The sequence below is a fragment of the Mobula hypostoma genome, chromosome 3 (genome assembly GCF_963921235.1).
Source record: "Mobula hypostoma chromosome 3, sMobHyp1.1, whole genome shotgun sequence".
Lineage (NCBI taxonomy): Eukaryota > Metazoa > Chordata > Chondrichthyes > Myliobatiformes > Myliobatidae > Mobula > Mobula hypostoma.
The window spans coordinates 107,446,001-107,468,112 of NC_086099.1; the positions used below are offsets into that span (position 1 = coordinate 107,446,001).

A 22,112-nucleotide genomic window follows, 5' to 3' on the forward strand; every position below is an offset into this window, starting at 1 on the left:
CATGCAGCTGTGGAGACCAGGTCATTAGGTGTACTTAAGTCAGAGATTGATAGGTTCTTGATTGGACATGGCATCAAAGGTTATGGGGAAAAGGGCAGGAAATGGGATTAAAAAGAGGAAAACTGGATCAGCCATGTTTGATTGGCAGAGTAGACTCAATGGGCCACATGTCAATTCTGCTCCTATGTCTTATGGTCTTATGGAAATTGTAAATCTGTCTGAGTGGTCCCACAACAACAACCTCTCAGTCAACGTTAGCAAGACCAAGGAGCTGATTATTGAATTCAGGAGGAGGAAACTAGAGGTCTATAAGCCAGTCCTCATTAGGGGATCAGAGGTGGAGAGGGTCAGCAACACCTCTACTTCCTTAGAAGTTTGCAAAGATTCAGCATGATATGTATAACTTTGACAAACTTCTGAGCATGCGTGGTGGAGAATACACTGACTGGTTGCATCACAGCATGGTATGGAAACACCAAAGCCCTTGAACCGAGAATTCTACAAAACAAAGTGAATATGGCCCAGTCCATCGTAGGTAAAGCCCTCCCCACCATTGAACACATGTATACAGAGTGCAGCATCCATTATCAAGAACCCCACCACACAGACCATGCTCTCTTCTTGCTGCTGCCAACGGGAAGAAGGCAGAGGAGCCTCAGGACCCACCAGGTTCAGGAACAGTTATTAGCATTCATCTATCAGGCTCTTGAACCAAAGAAGATAACTTCACTTGCGACATCACTGAACTGTTCTCACAACTTTTGGATTCACCTTCAAGGACTCTTCCTGTTCTCAATATTTATTCTTTATTTATTTACAATGTTCTATTTTGTATTTGCACAGTTTGTTGTCTTTTGCACACCGGTTGTTTGTCTGTCCTGTTGTGTGCAGTCTTTCATTGATTCTATCGTGTTTCTTGGATTTATTGTGTATGCCCACAAGAAAATGAATCGCAGCGTTGTATAAGGTGACATATATGTAATTTGATAATGAATTTACTTTGAACTTCATTTTGAACATCTTTCCTTCCCTCTAAGTCACAGTCCTTTGCTTTTTTATGGACTTTACATGAATATTAAACACAATACAGTGGATTTAAACATCTTATTCAATTACACAGCGTTTCTTAGCAGAGCCCTAATGTTCTTATTCAATGGAGTCCAGTTCAATTTTCCCTCAGAGCATCAGAGGCACTGAGATTAACAATGGAAGTTCCTGCTTGATAATGCTCAATGTTTCACCAAATAAATCCACCAGGTGATTAGAGAGCTGTAGATTGGAATAGCATTATTCAAGCAAATTATACAACATGCATTCAAGCTACATTGATATGAAGATCCAGAATTGTAATACCTTTCAAAAAACTTGCAGATGAATTAGGAAGCAACGAATCAAATTAAACCACTGATTTATTTATTTTACACAGGCTGTTTATCAAACTAGATACAGGTTATTAAACTGTAGTACACAAACAATAGATTACCAGAATTGACTTCCAGATAGTCTAATGTACATAGACACCTATTTGTGCTACACTGACGGTCTCAATAGTACATTTTAATTTTATCCCAACTCCTCCAGCACACAGACATGACTGCAAATACACATTTTTATATACAGTACATTTCTGTAAATCGGACACTATGCCAGAATATCTACTGCCTTGAGATAACATTGATGACATAGCTCAAAGCTTGAATACTCTAACCAAACAAAATGCAAAATGTAGACTTAGGGAATAAATCTTAATAAATCTTAGGGAATAAAAGTGATGGAATTAATTAACTTGTTCAATGTAAAGTTTAATAATTGTGTCCGCTCTTTTAATGGACAGCAACAGAATAAGGTATTAACAAGCAATTAAAAGATTAATCAAAATACCAATTCCTTTGGATTATTTTCTCTTCAGATTAAGATGAGTTTGGATTCAAAAGGCTTGAAAAAAAAATGTAAATAACTGTTATAAAAATGAGTGTGACACCTGTATCTGTATGCATGGATAATTTAAGAGAGAATTGAGTCCATTGTTCCATTATTTGCACAAAATTATTAAGTTTGGAATGTGTAGAAAGATTTGCAGCTTCAAATCATGGATTTGCACTCAGCAACTATGTTCTGCTTTCAGAGTTAGATGGACAAATAATTTAACCCTTCTTTGCCACCAAAAGGAGTTATCATCCACTTCTAGTTATTTTGTATCCACTCATATTTAGCTCTGATGTTTTATACCTGTAGATTGCTTCATACTTATCTCAAAATGCCATACCAATACTAGTAAACTGCGCTGCTAAACTATTAGGAATGAATACATCTATTTGGCCCAATGTTTGGTGATGTGGAGATCATGTCACCCAGTGTCCTGAGATTTTTCATATCTGTAGCAATTTTAAACTGAGGTGTATCACAGGAGACAATTTGCTAATAGTAGATTAAAATTTGTTCAGTAAAAATAAAAAAATACTTTGTAAAAGTAACAAAATGTGAGATACCCGGATAACCCTTGCAACATTGAAACAAAACAAACTGCATTATGAACGTGTAGATTAAAGGCGAACAATTCAAAAGCTTTATCCTGAGAACTCTAGGGAAATCCCATAAATTGCCATTCCTTATGGGGAGTGTCTTACCATTCTATAAACTCCAGGACCAAAATACAATGGATATCACTATCTCTGAACCTCTTTCCTCTAATAGCCTTCAGGCCTGAAACACATGCTTGGATCACAGACTTCATGATTTACCTCCTTTTCTATAAACTGCTCTTTTTAACGGTGTCCAAAAATATTCACGGTTGAGGTGGAAATGCTTCGGTGGTATAAGCCTTGTTGACAAGCTTGGGTACTGCCTTTAAGTACCAGACATCAGGAAGAATATGTAAATAGAAAAGGCAAGTACTTGTCTCACAGTCTACTGAATACTTACAACGTTTTGTGTTTTTTTTTGTATGTTCTACTTTAGAATTCTAAAAGCTGCCATATTTTGTCCTCAGAAAGAAAGGTTGTTCTTGGAGAAGATACAACAGAAATATATTTTAATGAAATTGGTCTGAATTGTTAAAATATGAGGTCACAAGAAGAAATATCTAGGATAGGAAAGCGTAATTGAATCAAACAATTGCCCATTCGGGTGGAGATCAGGAAGCACATTTTCAAGGAAAGAACATTTTTGCACAGAAAAGCTGAAGCTGTGGATGGCAGGTTACATGAAATATTTATTACAAAGATCAACAAGACGCTGCTAGGTATTGGTACTAAGATAAAAGGAACAAATGCAGCTCTGGAGATTAGACATGATTTAACTGAATGGCGGAAATGGCTTAAGAATCTAAGCTCAACCACCTATTACTGATTCTAAGCAAGAATTGCATGTTTTCCTTTATACACTGTGGATCCATTGTGAGAAACCACAGTATCTGTGGTTGAGGCCAGGGGAGGAGAGAGCTGGCTATCAAAGTCTCAAGTTAGGACTTAAGGTGGGATGTTATTCTGGAGGTTTGGACAGAGATGGGTTGGTGGAGGAGTGTTGCAAATCTTTAGCTTGTGGGAGTGAATGGAGACTATTGCCTCCACCTTAAAATTTAGAGATCTTCCCCCTTCCTTCTTAGTCCTGAAGAAGGGTGTCGGCCCAAAATGTCGACTGTCTATTCATTTCCCTTGATCCTGACTTGCTGAGTTGCTCCAGCATTTTATGTCTGTGTGGCTTTGGATTTCCAGAATCTGCAGAAGTTCTCATGTTTAAAATTCAGGGAATCCTGACCAAGATGTTGGACAATCAGGTGTCTGGGACCAGAAGTGTTGGGAGTGGTGCGATTAATGGCAAGAGGGTGAAGTTGATAGTTAGAGAGGCAGAGATTTTCAGAGTACAAGGTGAGTACTGGGATGTAGTATCTAAGAAGTCTGGTATTGAATATGCATGTGACAAGATGGCCCAAAATGTGCACTGCACAAAGAATGACTTTTATTTCATGCATAGAGAATGTGTAAGTATGTTCCATACCAAATGTTTCTGGTTGAATTTCAGACTGAGAATGGCTGCTATCAATCCATGTGCACCCATTTTCAAAGACAGCACTAAGTGATCAAATGGAATGACAGAGAAAGCTCGAGGAGCTGAATGATTAGCTACCCTTACTTACTTCACTTACTGAGGAGTGCATGAAAAAGAAGCTTGATATCTGTGACTGAATCAGGTCTAATGGCACTGAGAAAGAGAAAGAACTGGCAGTCCAATCCCACTGAATTTCCAGGACGGAGGCTTTTAAAGAGTAGTTTATGAATGAGGATTGAACACTGAGGTTGTTCTTAGTCCTCACCAACATATGTTGTGATGCTGAAATATATCATTTCACTCTCAGTAACATTACTGAAGCTCTCATTTTGGGATGGGACACAGATTTTCCAGTGACACTGAAATCACTAGCCTTCTCCTCTTGGAATAACAGATTGGCATGGCTCAGCACAGAGCCTCTCCATGTATGTAAGTAGTTGGCAACATTCCCTGAGAGCCCCCAACATCTGGTAAGGCCCTGCCCAGGGTTTACCAGCCATCAAAGCTGTCATTGAAATTGAATAGTTTGCCTTTGAGATTCGCAAACATTTCCAGGAAGAATTAAAAAGACAATTAACTTTAAAAATCTAAATTGTTAAAATTTTGAAAGTTGAAACAACAAAAAACCAAGTAAATAGATTTGAACTAAGCAAAGTAAATTAAACTCAGCTGCACTTACCATTTTCATCGTAGCTATTCCTTCCCGGTCATTACTGTACTTACAGCAGCTAAGCCTGGCAGAAGGCCAGAAGGCAAACCTTCCGCACAGAGACTCAGAATCTTCACAAACATGCACTGTCCTGTTGGACTCCCATTAGAGTTCAATGACACAACAGAAGGGTGTCCAACAGCACATTACGGAAGATGTGGCTAACAGCTTTAGGGCACACATGAGCTGGACTTTCACAGTGAATTGTGAGAGAGGTCCAGCTGGTAAGCAGGTGGAAGATTCATCTTACTGATCAGATTGAGAGATTGTAAATGGGGGCATTAGGATTCATTCTGGTAGCCAGGCAGAAAGGCAGCTCAGGGAGTGCAATTACAGTCCCCAATTTCCTACCAGCATTTCATCGAGATCGCACAGTCTCCTTAATGTGAGCGTAAAACTGCTTTAGTTAAAAACATTGTCATATTTTTACACTATATAAAAGTTAGCTGCAGTAGGACCTTCAATCAATAACAACTCTTTCAATTTTTTTCAATAAAACACAATGAATTTTCACTGCTAAAGGAAACAGTTCCTTTAGTGCTCCCTGTATATCAACTGACCCACACTGTGAAACTAGCAATTAGCATTATTCAAAACCTGAGAAAATTCTCCCAATCCTTATCATTCAATGTGAATGAAGTGGTAAATTAAATTGAACTGATTACATTAACAGTGTAAAAAAGAATGAATGGACTAAAGTTAGAAGGCTCAGTTTTTAAGCAATGATAAGTATGATAATATTAATACAGTTCCACTGCCAGCTCAGGGTAGTTCCATTCTATTGTGTTTCCTCAACCTGGATTTAATGGGCATCATTTTTTTATAACCTTGCTCTGGTGTCAAAGTACCCTGTCCACTGCAAGGCTGAAAAGTTGTGTGCGACATGTCTATGCCATTTTAATCAGTATTTTTAACAGGTGAAGTTTACTACAGCTGGTGTGTATCAGTGACTCAAGCCATAATATTGCTCCATGCCCACTAATAAACCACTACAGGGATTAGAACTCTCCTTGCGGATTAGAGAACTGGTCAAAGATGACCATTAATGAGTTTTTATTGGCCCAGAACTTGCTGGAAAATGCCAGATGTTCCACATCTATCTGTTGGCATTGTTCCATATTAGTGCTATTTATTATGCTTTGGATCCTCATGTGAACATGGTAGTCAGCAGTTCTCTCCTGACAATTAATTTTGTTTGACTATTTTAGTGGATCCGAATAGTTGATATTTCCAGAATTATTGAAAGCTCGAGATAGATCTTATAATGGCTAAACTAGAAGTCTAACTTAACCAGCTGGATTAAGTTTCCTTTACTTGTTTCATAGCAAGATCGCCCCCCTCCTCTTCCACCGTCATGTGACAGCATGACCGTGGTTCTCAAACTTGCTGTTACACAGGGATGAGTTAGTTGGGAGCAGGACAGAACTGACTGCCAAGTTCTCATTGGGCATCAGCAAAAGATAAACATTCACCTGGAAAAGTTGCAAATGTGGAGAGTTTATGGCCAGTTTTCAATGTTAAAATGTAATTGCAAATGCTTAAAATTGGTGACTTGAAAAGAGCAAGAAAACAACTTCAAGATAAATCCCGGCATTTTAAATTTTGATTTTAGTAAATCCAGACCCCATCTTATTGCTGTAAAAAATCACTAGAACCCATCTTATCAGTGGAAAAAAAATCATCTTGGCTATAGTTGAGAACAAAGATTCTCCAAACTGTGACTAACTGCTCTCAGAATCCTTCCATGAACATTGTTGCAACCAAGAAAAAATCAGCCACATGCCCTAATGCTAATAGAGGTGATGACTTTTTGTAGCAATCACTCTTGATAATCAATATAAACACAGTGTTGATCATATTCCTTCACTAATCAAATGTATTATAACATTTTGCCAATGTCACAAAATTGCTTACGATAACAGAATAAAATAGTGCTTCTGAAAAAAAGATAAATTTGCAACAGTACCTAGTGTGGAACAAGTGACAACAATGTAAGCAAACATAAAATAGGATTTCCATTTTCAATGACAAGCCAATTTTTGTCTCAGAAACATTTTGACCGTAGCTTATGTTTCTCACCCTACAACTGTCCACACGTATTTGTGTGAATTGAAAAGGATTTCATCTTATTAGCTTCTGTGCTATTAATTGTTGCATCTTGTAAACTAATTTTAGAGACTGAATGAGATTAATTTAGCAGTTATTTTCCTATGCCAACAAGCTGTAACAGTATTGCCAACTTGACATTTCTTATTCATCAATTACATACATAACTGATATCATAAAAGCACATTGTAACATTGAGATTTGGTGCCTACAGTTCACAATATACATCTATTTTGAGTGCTGTTGATTATTCCTGCGGCTTTCACCATTGGTGTTTGTTTATAAGAGACTAGAAACAGAATGACTTCAAAAGTCATGCCACAGTATCTCTGTTTTATCAGGAGAGTTTTAGGGCTACAAATCAGGTGACAGCTAAATAGGGCTGAAGTTCCAATAACCATGAGATGTGTTGCTTCCGAGTTCACCGTCCTGCAAGTCCTCAGGAGAAAACGCTTTCGCAGATGTTGAAGGATTACTTGGTGGCAATGCAACGGGACCTGGCCAATGCACATTGTTCACTGCAGCACAGTACTTGCAGCTACACACACCTGTCAAAGGGCAATCTTGAAACACTGATCACACATATGTGCAAAACTTCATATTATTTCTTTGAACCGTTGTTAGTTGAAATGGAAGTGTGAAAGATGCCATCACAGTCTCTGTCTGCATTCACTGATTAGTGCTTCGGATTATGATTTGAACAAGAGTAACAGGGAAAGAGTAACGGGAGTAGATTTTACAGTACTTTGCTACTGCTTCACTTATACTCAATGGTAGAGCAACCACAGTGGCCAGCTCATCTTTTAACTTCCCAGTTTTCATAAGGACCACTTCCAACAGCCAGAATGCTGTTGCTGCCATGAAGACACTGTGAGAGTTCCTGTTCCTACACACTAATCATGATGACAAAAGATTAATGGAGGACATTTCCTCTGTGAGGAGCAGCAGCAATTGGCTTAAACTACGAGGGGTGATTGATAAGTTCGTGGTCTAAGGTAGAAAGGGTCAATTTTAGAAAACCTAGCACATTTATTTTTCAACATAGTCCCCTCCTACATGTACACACTTAGTCCAGCTGTCGTGGAGCATACGGATCCCTTCTCTGTATAAGTGGTCCACAGCAGGGCTGATTTGTAAGTTCGTGGCCTAAGGTAGACAGAGGTGAGTTATTAACTTCAAACTTTCTGCATTATCACTCAAAGAGTTGAACTGCCCGTGCATGTAATGAAAGCGTCTTGGGACCTCCAGGTGGTCCACAGCAAGGGTGATTAATAAGTTTGTGGCCTAAGGTAGAAGGAGATGAGTTATACAGCTCTCGTTCCATGCACGTGCAGTTCAACTCTTTGAGTGAAAATGCAGAAAGTTTGAAGTTAATAAATCATCTCCTTCTACCTTAGGCCACGAACTTATCAACCACCCCTGCTGCGGACCACTTCTGGAGGTCCAAGACGCCAACTTCTATAAAGAAGGAATCTGTATACTCCACGACCGCTGGACTAAGTATGTAAATGTAGGAATAATAAGTGTGCTAGGTTTTCTAAAATTGACTCCTACCTTAGGCCACGAACTTATCAATCACCCTTTATATATTATGCTTTGGGATTGATTTTTATGTGCAATCCTCCTTAACTGACTTTTGGAACTGGAGGCACATGTGGCTGCAGTTCAGCACTGGTATTCCCAGTGTTGTTTCTTTTAGTTGCATTTGCCCTCTAAGCTGCTACTGCTGACCTTTGCTGATGTTCCTCTCCAATGTCTCTCTTGTGCACTGGCATCTCGGGAACTAATGAATAAGGATTGTATCTATTAATTACTTCTCCAAAGCACTTTGCAGTCATTTTTGAAGTGTACACTGGTTAGGAAACATGGCGACTAATTTCAGTGATTTTGAAGGATAAATAATGGCCAGGAAAGGAAGGCTATTGCCCTAGTACATGTTTGAATAATGCATTTAGCCCTTTACAGTCCACCTGAGAGTGTAGAAGGGATCTTGACATAACACAGCATTTGAAAAGGCAGTGGGGGACTTCCTCACTGTACCATGGGAATGTCAGCCTAGCTTTCGATGCTTGATTTCCAAAATGGGATTTGACCTTACATTCCTTTCGTTCAAAGGGCAGGGTACTACCATGTGAGCCCCAACAGCAAACAAAAGCTGATTCTGAAATTTGTGTGGATCATAACAGTGCTTATTCTGGGTCAATGAAATGCATGACCTCAAACAATTTACCAAGCACAAACAGAAATGACCTCCAATAAATTTAATTTCACATCAATTGTTCTTAGCTGATCTACCAAGTTTAGCAAGCAAGAATCTAAGGACAAAGCAAAATTCTTGTGTATATTTTCATTCTTCTGGTGTGAACCAGAAATCTCTTATGCAGGATATTTTGCTTTTCTGTGAGCTCAAATTCACATCTCATATGTAAAAGATACATGGTAGGGACAAATGGAATGGATGGTAATTGATGTAATGCTTCTGGTGTGTGTGTGTGTGTGTGTGTGTGTAAGAGAGAGACTGGACATTCAGTAAAATTACCTGTCTATCAGAGCAGCTCCTATCCTGTTGTTACATGTTTAGTATTCACTTGCTTAGCAATATTTCTGCTATGACTGAGAAGGAATAGATTTCATTGAATAAAATGGCATGGGAGCCTGCATGCCTACCCTTCTTTTGTGTCATCTCATGCTTGTTGGGAGTTTCAATTTGGATGGAGTAATCTTTATTGATGTCTACATTAATGAACAATATTCTCAAATGAGAAATTTGAATACAGTAATGATGCACTTCCCTCTCAGTTGTTTATATGAGCCTATGTCAAACAGTTTCTGAGGAAGAACACTATTCTGCAATCAAACTATGCTGTGAATAATTTGCAAACATTTTAAACTCTCATTATGACCAAACCCAAAATGATTGGACACTTCAGTGTTTCAAAAGCACAAGTTTATAATGACCAGGTTATGGATTTTAGATTAATTTAAATGCATGGTAGTAAAAGTAACATAGTGCAATTTTTTTTCACTGCAGATACCAGACAGTTAACCAGCACTGCACAGGTTTCATTTACAAAATGAGTCACAATTTTCTGTCTTTACAATAACTCACTCAATCTTAAGACAGGGTTGGGTAGAGCAGGTTTGGGGCCCAAACTAAACTTTATCAGTAAAACATGTAACTCAGCCATAGGCTGTTAACCCACATTTCCTCATGTGCTGTCAGCTTTGCAATACCACATGCCAGCATATGGAAAGATTAAAGAATATTTTCGGTTTGCAGAGGTATAGTAGAAAGTTGCTTATTTTTGGCAGTCACTCCAAGCTTGGGAGGAAGGACTACTGGGGTACTGGATGCTGTGTGTTGAGACTGGTAATAGGAAAATTGCTTCTAGTTTTCCAACAACAACTATCTCATCACTTTTTGCAGTTCTTCCCTCAGCCAAGTGGGCAATGGCAGACCCAGTTTGTAGAACAGCTTGGACAGTTCAATGTTGTGGTCTTTGTAGTATCGTGAGAGAAATGTTCGGGACTGCAAGGAGGAATAAAAGAACAAAATTAAATACATTAAAACAGAACCAGCATTTATTTTTAGGTACAAAGCATTCAAATAAAATATCCCCAACCTAAAGATATATTATTTGATTTACACATAGTTAAAAGCTTTAATGCTTCAATTCCATCAAATGTTATTTAGGTCATAAGGCTCCAGAAATTCTCGGCAATTACAATGTATTACCTAAACAAAGGCTTCAGTATGGATTAGGGGTTGCATAGTGGCCGGTTAGCACTCCAACCATAAATCATACTCTACTATTTATTGACCACAGCTTTGCCTTCAATATCTACTTTCCACGAACCTTATAGATGGCCTACACTTTGGTACATGTGACAATAAAAACCAATTTGCCAATCAAAGCAAAGTATGAAAATGGGTTTTAGCTGAGTAAACTCACAATCACTCATATTATAGATGCATGGGGATAATCAAATTTGTAACTCTTTCTTTCTCAATCTTTTTTATTAAGTTTTGAATTGATAAACATAACAATAATAATGATACAAAGAGATCAGGATTACATTAATAACAGTTAACGTACACAGACACAGACTCCGAGTAACATATGTAATTTAAGCCTCCCAATCTCTTAATAACTGAACATGAAAAAGATACAAAAAAAATTTATACAAAGAAAAAGTCCCCCTACACTAAAAAAAAACAAAACAAAGGCTGGGCTGGCATGTTTCATCAGTTAAGATCATTATTTGTCATTAACTCCGCTCCTCTATACACAAACAAAAAGTGATTGAAAAGGGTTCGGAAAAGGTCAGCTTACATCATATGAAAATGTTGAATAAATGGCCTCCAAGTTTCTTCAAATTTAGCCGAAGGATCGATAGTACCACTCCTAATTTTTTCCAAGTTTAAACATGTTATAGTTTGGGAAAACCATTGAAATGTAGTAGGGGGATTAGAACCTTTCCATTTAAATAAAATGGATCTTCTGGTTATTAATGTAACAAATGCAATCAAACGGCAAGCTGAAGGGGATAAATGATTAGAGTCCATCACTGGTAATCCAAAAATTGCAGTAATAGGATGAGGTTGTAAATCAATACACAAAACTACTGAAATAATACCAAAAACGTCTTTCCAATATTTTTCCAAAAGAGGGCAAGACCAGAACATATGTGTCAAGGAAGCTACCTCAGAATTACATCTGTCACAGACAGGATTTATATGACAATAAAAATGAGCTAACTTATCCTTGGACATATGGGCCCTATGAACCACCTTAAGTTGTATCAAAGCATGTCTAGCACACATTGAAGAAGTGTTAACTAGTTGGAGAATTTTCTCCCATTTCTCTATAGGTAAAGATATCTGAAGTTCTCTCTCCCATTCATTCTTAATTTTAACAGATGTACCTAGACGTATTTTTGTAATTAAATCATAAATAATTGCTATTAAACTCTTCTGATAGGGTTTTAAACCCAATTTTTTTCTGTAATTTCAGTTTGATGTGATATTGGAAAAGTAGGTAAAATAACATTCAAAAAGATTCTAATTCGTAAATATCTGAAAAAATGTGATCTAGGCAAATTATATTTATTAGACAACTGTTCAAAAGACATGAGACAGATATCCATGAATAAATCACGAAAACTTGTTACTCCCTTTGTTTTCCATAAAAGAAAAGCTTGATCAGTTCTGGATGGATGGAAGAGAAAATTGGATATAATAGGACTTGGTAGGATAAATTTCTTCAATCCAAAAAATTTACGGAATTGAAACCATATTCGTATTGTATGTTTAATCATTGGATTAATCGTTTGTTTATTCAGTTTAATAAGTGCAAAGGGAAGTGAAGTCCCTAAAATAGAAGCCAAAGAGAACCCTTGTACAGACTCGCATTTGAGGTTCACCCATCGTGAACACTGAATTTCATCCAAATCTTGTGTCCAGAACGTTAGATATCGAATATTAATTGCCCAATACGTAATAGAATCTAAAGTTCGGCAATGCCAAACCGCCATCCTTTTTTGATTTCTGTAAATATTTCTTGCTTAATCTAGGATTTTTATTCTGCCATATATATGAAGAAATTTTAGAATCAATAATATCAAAAAAGGATTTAAGAGATGAAGATTGGTACCACCTGAAAGAGATACAGAAATTTATGTAAAATAATCATCTTAATAGCATTAATTCAGCCAATCAATGATAAGGACACTGGGGATCATTTAGTAAGTAGTTGTTTAACATGATCAATTAAGGGTAAAAAGTTAACTTTAAATAGATCCTAAACAATAGGAATTCTGCAGATGCTGGAAATTCAAGCAACATACATCAAAGTTGCTAGTGAACGCAGCAGGCCAGGCAGCATCTTAATAGGAAGAGGCGCAGTCGACGTTTCAGGCCGAGACCCTTCGTCAGGACTAACTGAAGGAAGAGTGAGTAAGGGATTTGAAAGCTGGAGGGGGAGGGGGAGATGCAAAATGATAGGAGAAGACAGGAGGGGGAGGGATAGAGCCGAGAGCTGGACAGGTGATAGGCAAAAGGGGATACAAGAGGATCATGGGACAGGAGGTCCGGGAAGAAAGACAAGGGGGGGGGTGACCCAGAGGATGGGCAAGAGGTATATTCAGAGGGACAGAGGGAGAAAAAGGAGAGTGAGAGAAAGAATGTGTGCATAAAAATGAGTAACAGATGGGGTACGAGGGGGACGTGGGGCCTTAGCAGAAGTTAGAGAAGTCAATGTTCATGCCATCAGGTTGGAGGCTACCCAGACGGAATATAAGGTGTTGTTCCTCCAACCTGAGTGTGGCTTCATCTTTACAGTAGAGGAGGCCGTGGATAGACATGTCAGAATGGGAATGGGATGTGGAATTAAAATGTGTGGCCACTGGGAGATCCTGCTTTCTCTGGCGGACAGAGCGTAGATGTTCAGCAAAGCGGTCTCCCAGTCTGCGTCGGGTCTCACCAATATATAAAAGGCCACATCGGGAGCACCGGACGCAGTATATCACCCCAGTCGACTCACAGGTGAAGTGATGCCTCACCTGGAAGGACTGTTTGGGGCCCTGAATGGTGGTAAGGGAGGAAGTGTAAGGGCATGTGTAGCACTTGTTCCGCTTACACGGATAAGTGCCAGGAGGGAGATCAGTGGGGAGGGATGGGGGGGACAAATGGACAAGGGAGTTGTGTAGGGAGCGATCCCTGCGGAATGCAGAGAGAGGGGGGGAGGGAAAGATATGCTTAGTGGTGGGATCCCGTTGGAGGTGGCGGAAGTTACGGAGAATAATATGTTGGACCCGGAGGCTGGTGGGGTGGTAGGTGAGGACCAGGGGAACCCTATTCCTAGTGGGGTGGTGGGAGGATGGAGTGAGAGCAGATGTACGTGAAATGGGGGAGATGCGTTTAAGAGCAGAGTTGATAGTGGAGGAAGGGAAGCCCGTTTCTTTAAAAAATGAAGACATCTCCCTCGTCCTAGAATGAAAAGCCTCATCCTGAGAGCAGATGCGGCGGAGACGGAGGAATTGCGAGAAGGGGATGGCGTTTTTGCAAGAGACAGGGTGAGAAGAGGAATAGTCCAGATAGTTGTGAGAGTCAGTAGGCTTATAGTAGACATCAGTGGATAAGCTGTCTCCAGAGACAGAGACAGAAAGATCTAGAAAGGGGAGGGAGGTGTCGGAAATGGACCAGGTAAACTTGAGGGCAGGGTGAAAGTTGGAGGCAAAGTTAATAAAGTCAACGAGTTCTGCATGCGTGCAGGAAGCAGCGCCAATGCAGTCATCGATGTAGCGAAGGAAAAGTGGGGGACAGATACCAGAATAGGCACGGAACATAGATTGTTCCACAAACCCAACAAAAAGGCAGGCATAGCTAGGACCCATACGGGTGCCCATAGCTACACCTTTAGTTTGGAGGAAATGGGAGGAGCAAAAGGAGAAATTATTAAGAGTAAGGACTAATTCTGCTAGACGGAGCAGAGTGGTGGTAGAGGGGAACTGATTAGGTCTGGAATCCAAAAAGAAGCGTAGAGCTTTGAGACCTTCCTGATGGGGGATGGAAGTATATAAGGACTGGACATCCATGGTGAAAATAAAGCGGTGGGGGCCAGGGAACTTAAAATCATTGAAAAGTTTAAGAGCGTGAGAAGTGTCACGAACATAGGTCGGAAGGGATTGAACAAGGGGTGATAAAACAGTGTCGAGGTATGCAGAAACGAGTTCGGTGGGGCAGGAGCAAGCTGAGACAATAGGTCGGCCAGGACAGGCAGGTTTGTGGATCTTGGGTAGGAGGTAGAAACGGGAAGTGCGGGGTGTGGGAACTATAAGGTTGGTAGCAGTGGATGGGAGATCCCCTGAGCGGATAAAGTCGGTGATAGTGTGGGAGACAATGGCCTGGTGCTCCTTAGTGGGGTCACGATCGAGGGGTAAATAAGAGGAGGTATCCGCGAGTTGTCGCTGTGCCTCGGCAAGGTAGAGGTCAGTACGCCAGACTACAACAGCACCCCCCTTATCAGCGGGTTTAATAATAAGGTTAGGATTAGTGCGGAGGGAGTGGAGAGCAGAGCGTTCCGAAGGAGTGAGGTTGGAATGGGGACAAGGTGCGGTGAAGTCGAGACGGTTGATGTCCCGTCGGCAGTTGGCAATAAAGAGATCCAGAGCAGGCAGAAGACCAGAGCGGGGTGTCCATGAAGAAGAGGAGGGTTGAAGACGGGAGAAGGGGTCATCGGTGGGGGTGGAAGAGTCCTTGCCGAAGAAGTGGGCTCGGAGACGGAGACGGCGGAAGAAAAGTTCCGCATCATGGCGAACACGGAACTCACTGAGGTGTGGGTGAAGGGGGACAAAGGTGAGGCCCTTACTGAGAACAGAGCGTTCTGCCTCCGACAGTTGAAGTTTTAATAGGAAGAGGCGCAGTCGACGTTTCAGGCCGAGACCCTTCGTCAGGACTAACTGAAGGAAGAGTGAGTAAGGGATTTGAAAGCTGGAGGGGAAGGGGGAGTTAATAGGAAGAGGCGCAGTCGACGTTTCAGGCCGAGACCCTTCGTCAGGACTAACTGAAGGAAGAGTGAGTAAGGGATTTGAAAGCTGGAGGGGGAGGGGGAGCTAATAGGAAGAGGCGCAGTCGACGTTTCAGGCCGAGACCCTTCGTCAGGACTAACTGAAGGAAGAGTGAGTAAGGGATTTGAAAGCTGGAGGGGGAGGGGGAGAAGCATAAATAGATCCTTATGCTTCTTAGTAATTTTAACACCCAAATAAGTAAAATAATCAGTAACCACGATTGGAACTTGCATATTTAATGGAAAAAGCTCACTCTTATTAAGATTCAATTTATAACCAGAAAAACTACTAAACTGAGCAAGTATTACTGTGTTGGTGTGTGGCCAAGTGGTTAAGGCGTTCGTCTAGTGATTTGCAGGTCGTTAATTTGAGCCTTGGCTGAGGCAGCATCTTGAGCAAGGCATTGCTCTGCGATGACACCGATGCCAAGCTGTATGGGTCCTAATGCCCTTCCCTTGGACAACATTGGTGGCGTGGAGAGGGGAGACTTGCAGCAAGGCAATATCAAATAGTAAAGGGCTTAAAGGACAGCCCTGTCCAGTACCTCGAAAAAGCCTAAAAAAGGAGGATCTCTGATTATTGGTAAGTACAGAAGCCAAAGGTATATGATATATCAATTTAATCCAAGATATGAATTTTGGGCTAAAATTAAATTTCTCAAACATGTTAAATAAATATTCCCATTCAACTCTATCAAACGCCTCCTCGGCGTCAAGCGAAATAACACGTTCTGGAGCTTTAGATGAAGAAGTATATACAATGGTCATTAACCTCCTAACATTAAAATACAAATAATGATTTTTAATAAATCCTGTCTGGTCATCAGAGACAATTTGTGGCAATACATTTTCCAATCTAATCGCTAATATTTTGGACAAGGTTTTGGAGTCCACATTCAACAAGGATATAGGTCTATATGATGCACATTCAGTGGGATCTTTATCTTTTTTTAGAAATTAAAGAAATTAGGAATTAGGAATTAAATAAAAAGGATTGTGATAACGTACCTATAAATAAGGCATGCTTAAAGATTCTACATAACCAAAGAGAAAGTAGATATGAAAAAGATCTTTAAATCCTATTGTATACCCATCCAGACTGGGTGCTTTACCAGAATTCATCGAAGAAATTGCTTTCTTTATTTCTTCTTCCGTAATGGGTGCATCTAGTGTTCAACATTCATTAAGTGGAAATTTCCGAACATTCAATTTCCTTAAAAATTCATGCATTATGGTAGAATCGTCAGGAAATTCTGATTGGTATGAAGAGGTATAGAATCTTGAAAAGTTTTATTAATTTCGTCATAGTCAACCGTCAAAATACCATTCTGTTTACGAACTTTAATAATCTGATGTTTAGCCGAAGCAGCTTTCAATTGGTTGGCCAGTAATGTACCCGATTTATCACCTTGTATATAAAATCGACTATTAGTTTTAAGTAATTGATTTTCAATCGGCGATGTTAATAGCAAACTATGTTGCATCTGAAGTTCAACTCTCTTTTTATAAAGCTTCAGATTAGGAGCAGCAGAATATTTTTTATCAATTTCTTTAATCCTATCAACCAATGTACGTATTTCATTAATAATTTGTTTTTTCAATCCAGCAGAATATGAAATAATTTGCCCATGGATATATACTTTAAAGTATCCCATAATATCCCACTGGAAATTTCTTCCGTAAAGTTAGTTGAAAAGAAAAAGGCAATCTGTTCTTTAATAAAGTTAACAAAGCTTAAGTCCTGAAGAATTGAACCGCCATTGTCTAGCACTGAAAGTTACATCAGTTAATTTGATTGGTAGTTTCAGGGGCGCATGATCAGAGACGGCGATTGCATCGTACTCACAGGCAATAACAGACGAAAGTAATCGAGAGTCAATGAAAAAGTAATCAATTCTAGAGTAATTACGATAAACATGAGAAAAGAATGAGAACTCTTTATCGTTAGGATAGAAAAACCGCCAAACTTCTAAAGTTCCAGAGTCAACTAAAAAGGAATTAATAAAAATAGCAGATTTGTTTGGAAGTACCTGACTGGGTGCAGACCTGTCCATCAAGGGATTCAGGCAACAGTTAAAATCTCCACCCATTATCAACGTATATTCATTTAAATTAGGAAGAGATGCAAATAAATGCTTAAAGAATTCAGGAGACTCGGTATTTGGTGCATAGATATTAACCATAACAACTTTTTGGTTATAAAGTAAACCAGTAATTAACAGAAACCTACCATTCAGGTCTGATATTGTTTCATAGTGAAAGAATGAAATTGAAGAGTCTATAAAAATATGGACTCCTTTCACCTTAGCTTGTGAGTTTGAGTGAAATTGCTTTTCCTTCCAAAACCTAAAAAAAAACACCGATTATCCTCCTTCCTCACATGAATTTCCTGGGCAAAGATAATCTGAGCATTCAATCTATGAAAAACTTTAAAAATCTTCTTCCATTTAATCGGATGATTCAAACCATTCGTATTACATGAAACAAAGTTAATAATATTATCTATTTTACTTAAGTAAGCCATATGGTATGTAAAAGGTTAACCGTACTGGATGGGAAACTCATGAATCAGGAAAAGGGAAAAAGGTTTAAAGGGGAACAGGAAGTTACGACAATTCAGACATATTTGTAGTTTCAGATCAGCCCAGATGAAAAAAACTAAACTAAAAATAGCCCCACCTCCCACCCACAAAAGCCCGAAAACTGGCCAATAGACAGCCAGAAAGCTATCTAGAAACTCCCCTACCCCCATCTCTCTTGAAAGCAAATCTCCAAAATCGAAAAGAATGCAAAATACCACCCACAGTCAAAACATTGAGAAAAGAATGCCATAAAAACCACCAAACAATTGTTTAAAAAAACAGCCGTTTGCAAAACATTTTGAAAGCCAAGATCTTGGAAAGTGAAACAGAATACAATCTTATTAATATTTCAGGAAAAAAAAACAATCAATCACCAAATCAGATTCTTAATTATTTTCAAAAACGAACAGTTGAAAATAATAAAATAATAAAGGGAAAAAAATCAACTTTAACATAAAAGCATGAGAAACATCCATACTCCAAAACAAAGTACGAGTACTATCAAACCAAGGGGAAAATTCTTCAACCTTAACAAGTCCAGATCTATGAACTGGTTATTAACTTATAAACCAGATGAGTACAGACATGAAGAAACAGTAAATTTATTAGACAGCTGAGATCAAACGTTGATCCTCAAGGAATTGATGAGCTTCGTCCATGGATTTAAACCATTTACGTGATTTATCAGGCAGAACAACCTTTAGGTGAGCTGGAAATAGCAGAGCTGGTTGGAACTTTCTTCGATAGAGCTCGGACATCACTGGTTTAAAAAGCGATCTTTCTCACATTACCTCAGGACTGTAGTCCTCAACCAGATGAAACTTGAGGTCTCCGTGTTCAATAACCCCATTCCGATGGGCAATTCAAATTAAATGCTCCTTGCTATGCACATAGTGGAATCGGAGTATGACAGGTCGAGGCTTCAACTCTTTAGGGGGTTTTGCTCTTAAAGCCCAGTGAACACAATCAAGCATAGGAAGAGTAGAAAAAACTTCAGAGCTGAACATGTCCATTAAAAATTGAGAAAAAAATTTAGTAAGGTCACCACTCTCAACGTCTTCACGGAGTCCTATTATTCGCAAATTCTGTCTACGACTGCAACTTTCCAGGTCAATAATCTTGACTTTATACTGTTCCAGTGTTTGAGTGGTTGAAGTTAATTTCTTTTCCAACAAATCCAGTCTACAATCTCTGTCTACCAGCTTCATCGAGTTCAGAAATTTGCCACTGTTGTTTTGCACTCTCCCACTTAAGAGCTTCCAGTCTACCTTCGATCTCCTTTAACAATTTTTCCAAAGTAGAAAATCTTTTATTGAATTTATCATCCAGGAGCTTTGACATAGCCTCCAAAGTGAATTGAGACTATTTAGGCTGTTTAGGATCACCTTCTCTCCTTCCATTTCCATTATCGGCTTTCTTGCCTTCAGCTAATGCCTTTTTCCCTCTGGTATCCATTTCCGACGATTAAAAATTAAAGTTCAAGCATATAAAAGTGTTATAAACACTTTAATACAGATAGTAAAAGTGTGGTAAAAAGATTGAAAAATGATCGGAGCAAAGCCAAAATGCTACTTACTCCATCTAGTGCCCCAAGAGAACTCCCCATATTTATAACTCATGCACAGTATGCAAAGATCTGATAAATGTGCACAGGTTCAAACATGGCCCTGGTTAGCAGTAAGATTAATCAATGTATTAAAAGCAATGTGAATGGGAACCATACAAAGCTGATCTAACAATGCCTCAAAAAGAGTACTGCATTCATTCAGTTGTGTTTCTATTCAGTGGACATGCTGTAACTCATTACTCTGGTGGACACAAGAATAATGTAAAGTACCTATTATGGTAGAGGATAACAATGAATGGTACATTCAATTCAAAGCAGAGAGAAAATCAACATTTATGCATTAAGTGTTCTGACCTACAAATAAATATTTATCTTTTTCATCTTTCATTTTTCATTCGGAGAAGGAAGTCTGAGAATCAGAGTGGGTGTGCGGAGGAAGCCATTTTGAATTTTTCTTTTTTTTTTCATTGGCGTTCAGAGAGGCGGTACTACGCAGGCGTGCGACATTGGGGAGTGAAGCACGGAAGATTTAAAAGGAACACAGCCTTATACAGCGGGCAGCAGAGTGAAGGCTTAAGGGCTTTGGCTCAACGGACTTAGGCGGAAATGAGCAAGGCAAAGTAGGTTTGGTATTAATTTTTTGTTGTTCTTTGAGGAGAGGGGGAAATATGAGTGTGAGGCAGCTTGTTGTTCTCAGTGCCGGATGTGGTAGATCATGGAGTCTCCCAGCCTCCCGGACGTCCACATCTATGCCAGGTGCGCCAAGGTGCAGCTCCTAAGAGACCACGTTAGGGAACTGGAGCAGCAGCTGGATGATCTTTGTCTTGTCAGGGAGAGTGAGGAGCTGATAGACAGGAGTTACAGGCAGATGCTCACACAGGGGCCATGGGAGGCAGACAAGTGGGTCACGGTTAGGAGGGGGAATAAGAAGAGTCAGGTAATAGAGAGTACACCAGTGGCTGTGCTCCTTGACAATAAGTTCTCCTGTTTGAGTACTGTTGGGTGGGGGGAACAGCTTACCTGGGGGAAACAACAGTGGCCGTGCCTCCAGCACAGAGTCCGGCCCTGTAGCTCAGAAGGGTAGGGAAAGGAAGAGGAGGGCAGTTGTGATAGGGGACTCGATAGTTAGGGGGTCAGATAGGCAATTCTGTGGACGCAGTCCAGAGACCCGGATTGTAGTTTGCTCCCCTGGTGCCAGGGTCCAGGATGTTTCTGATCACGTCCAAGATATCCTGAAATGGGAGGGTGAGGAGCCAGAGGTCATGGTAAATATAGGTACCAATGACATAGGTAGGAAAATGGGAGAGGTCCTGAAAGGTGGATATAGGGAGTTGAGAAAAAGGACCGCAAAGGTAGTAATCTCGGGATTACTGCCTGTGCCACATGACAGTGAGAGTAGGAATGCAATGAGGTGGAGGATAAACGTGTGGCCGAGGGATTGGAGCAGGGGGCAGGGATTCAAGTTTTTGGATCATTGGGACCTATTCAGGCGTGACTTGTACAAAAGGACAGGTTACACTTGAATCCTAGGGGGATCAATATCCTGGCGGGGAGATTTGCGAAGGCTACTGAGGAGACTTTAAACTAGAATGGTTGGGGGGTGGGAATCAAATTGAAGAGACTAGGAGAGAGGAGGTTAGTTCACAAATGGAGAAAGCTAGTAGACAGTGTGCGGGGAGGATAGGCAGGGGACAGAGATCAGGAGCACTCAGACCAAAGATGTAGGGGAGAAGGAAGAAAAAGATAACAAAGTTGATTGCTCCATTAAGGATAAACAGAGAGTAAGAGGTGGAGAGTTTCTTAAATGCATCTATTTTAATGCTAGGAGCATTGTAAGAAAGATGGATGAGCTTAGAGCATGGATTGATACCTGGGAATATGATGTTGTAGCTATTAGTGAAACGTGGTTGCAGGAGGGGTGTGATTGGCAACTAAATATTCCAGGATTTTGTTGCTTCAGGTGTGATAGAATAGGAGGGGCAAGAGGGGGAGGTGTTGCCTTGCTTGTCAGAGAGAATATAACAGCGGTGCTCTGGCAGGATAGATTAGTGGACTCGTCTATGGAGGCTATTTGGGTGGAATTGAGAAATAGGAAAGGTGTTGTGACACTTATAGGGGTGTATTATAGACCACCTGATGGGGACCGAGAACTGGAGGAGGAAATTTGTAAGGAGATAGTAGATATTTGCAGTAAGCACAAGGTTATGATTGTGGGAGATTTTAATTTTCCACACATAGACTGGGAAGCCCATTCTGTAAAAGGGCTGGATGGTTTGGAGTTTGTCAAATGTGTGCAAGATAGTTTTTTGCAGCAATACATAGAGGTACCAACTAGAGAAGGAGCAGTGTTGGATCTCCTGTTAGGGGATGAGATAGGGCAGGTGACAGAGGTATGTGTTGGGGAGCACTTCGGGTCCAGTGATCACAATACCATTAGTTTCAATAAAATTATGGAGAAGGATAGGACTGGACCTAGGGTTGAGATTTTTGATTGGAGAAAGGCTAACCTTGAGGAGATGCGAAAGGACTTAGAA

The 22,112-nt window shown here is 39.9% G+C and overlaps 1 protein-coding gene across 9 annotated transcripts in view; it reads right to left on the reverse strand.

Annotated features, from left to right (window-relative positions):
- Window positions 1–9,792: 9,792 nt before the first annotated feature.
- The window catches only part of ndst3 (N-deacetylase/N-sulfotransferase (heparan glucosaminyl) 3), a 1,028,434-nt gene continuing 1,016,114 nt past the window's right edge, over window positions 9,793–22,112 (reverse strand). For 8 of the 9 annotated variants that reach the window (XM_063043575.1, XM_063043576.1, XM_063043578.1 and 5 more), the window contains one exon: window positions 9,793–10,391. In XM_063043575.1, the coding sequence (XP_062899645.1) occupies window positions 10,269–10,391 (123 nt within the window). In that variant the 3' untranslated portion in view covers window positions 9,793–10,268. Of the gene's footprint in view, window positions 10,392–17,621; window positions 17,776–22,112 lie in introns of those variants that run through there. The other variant, XM_063043581.1, reaches the window with a different exon arrangement.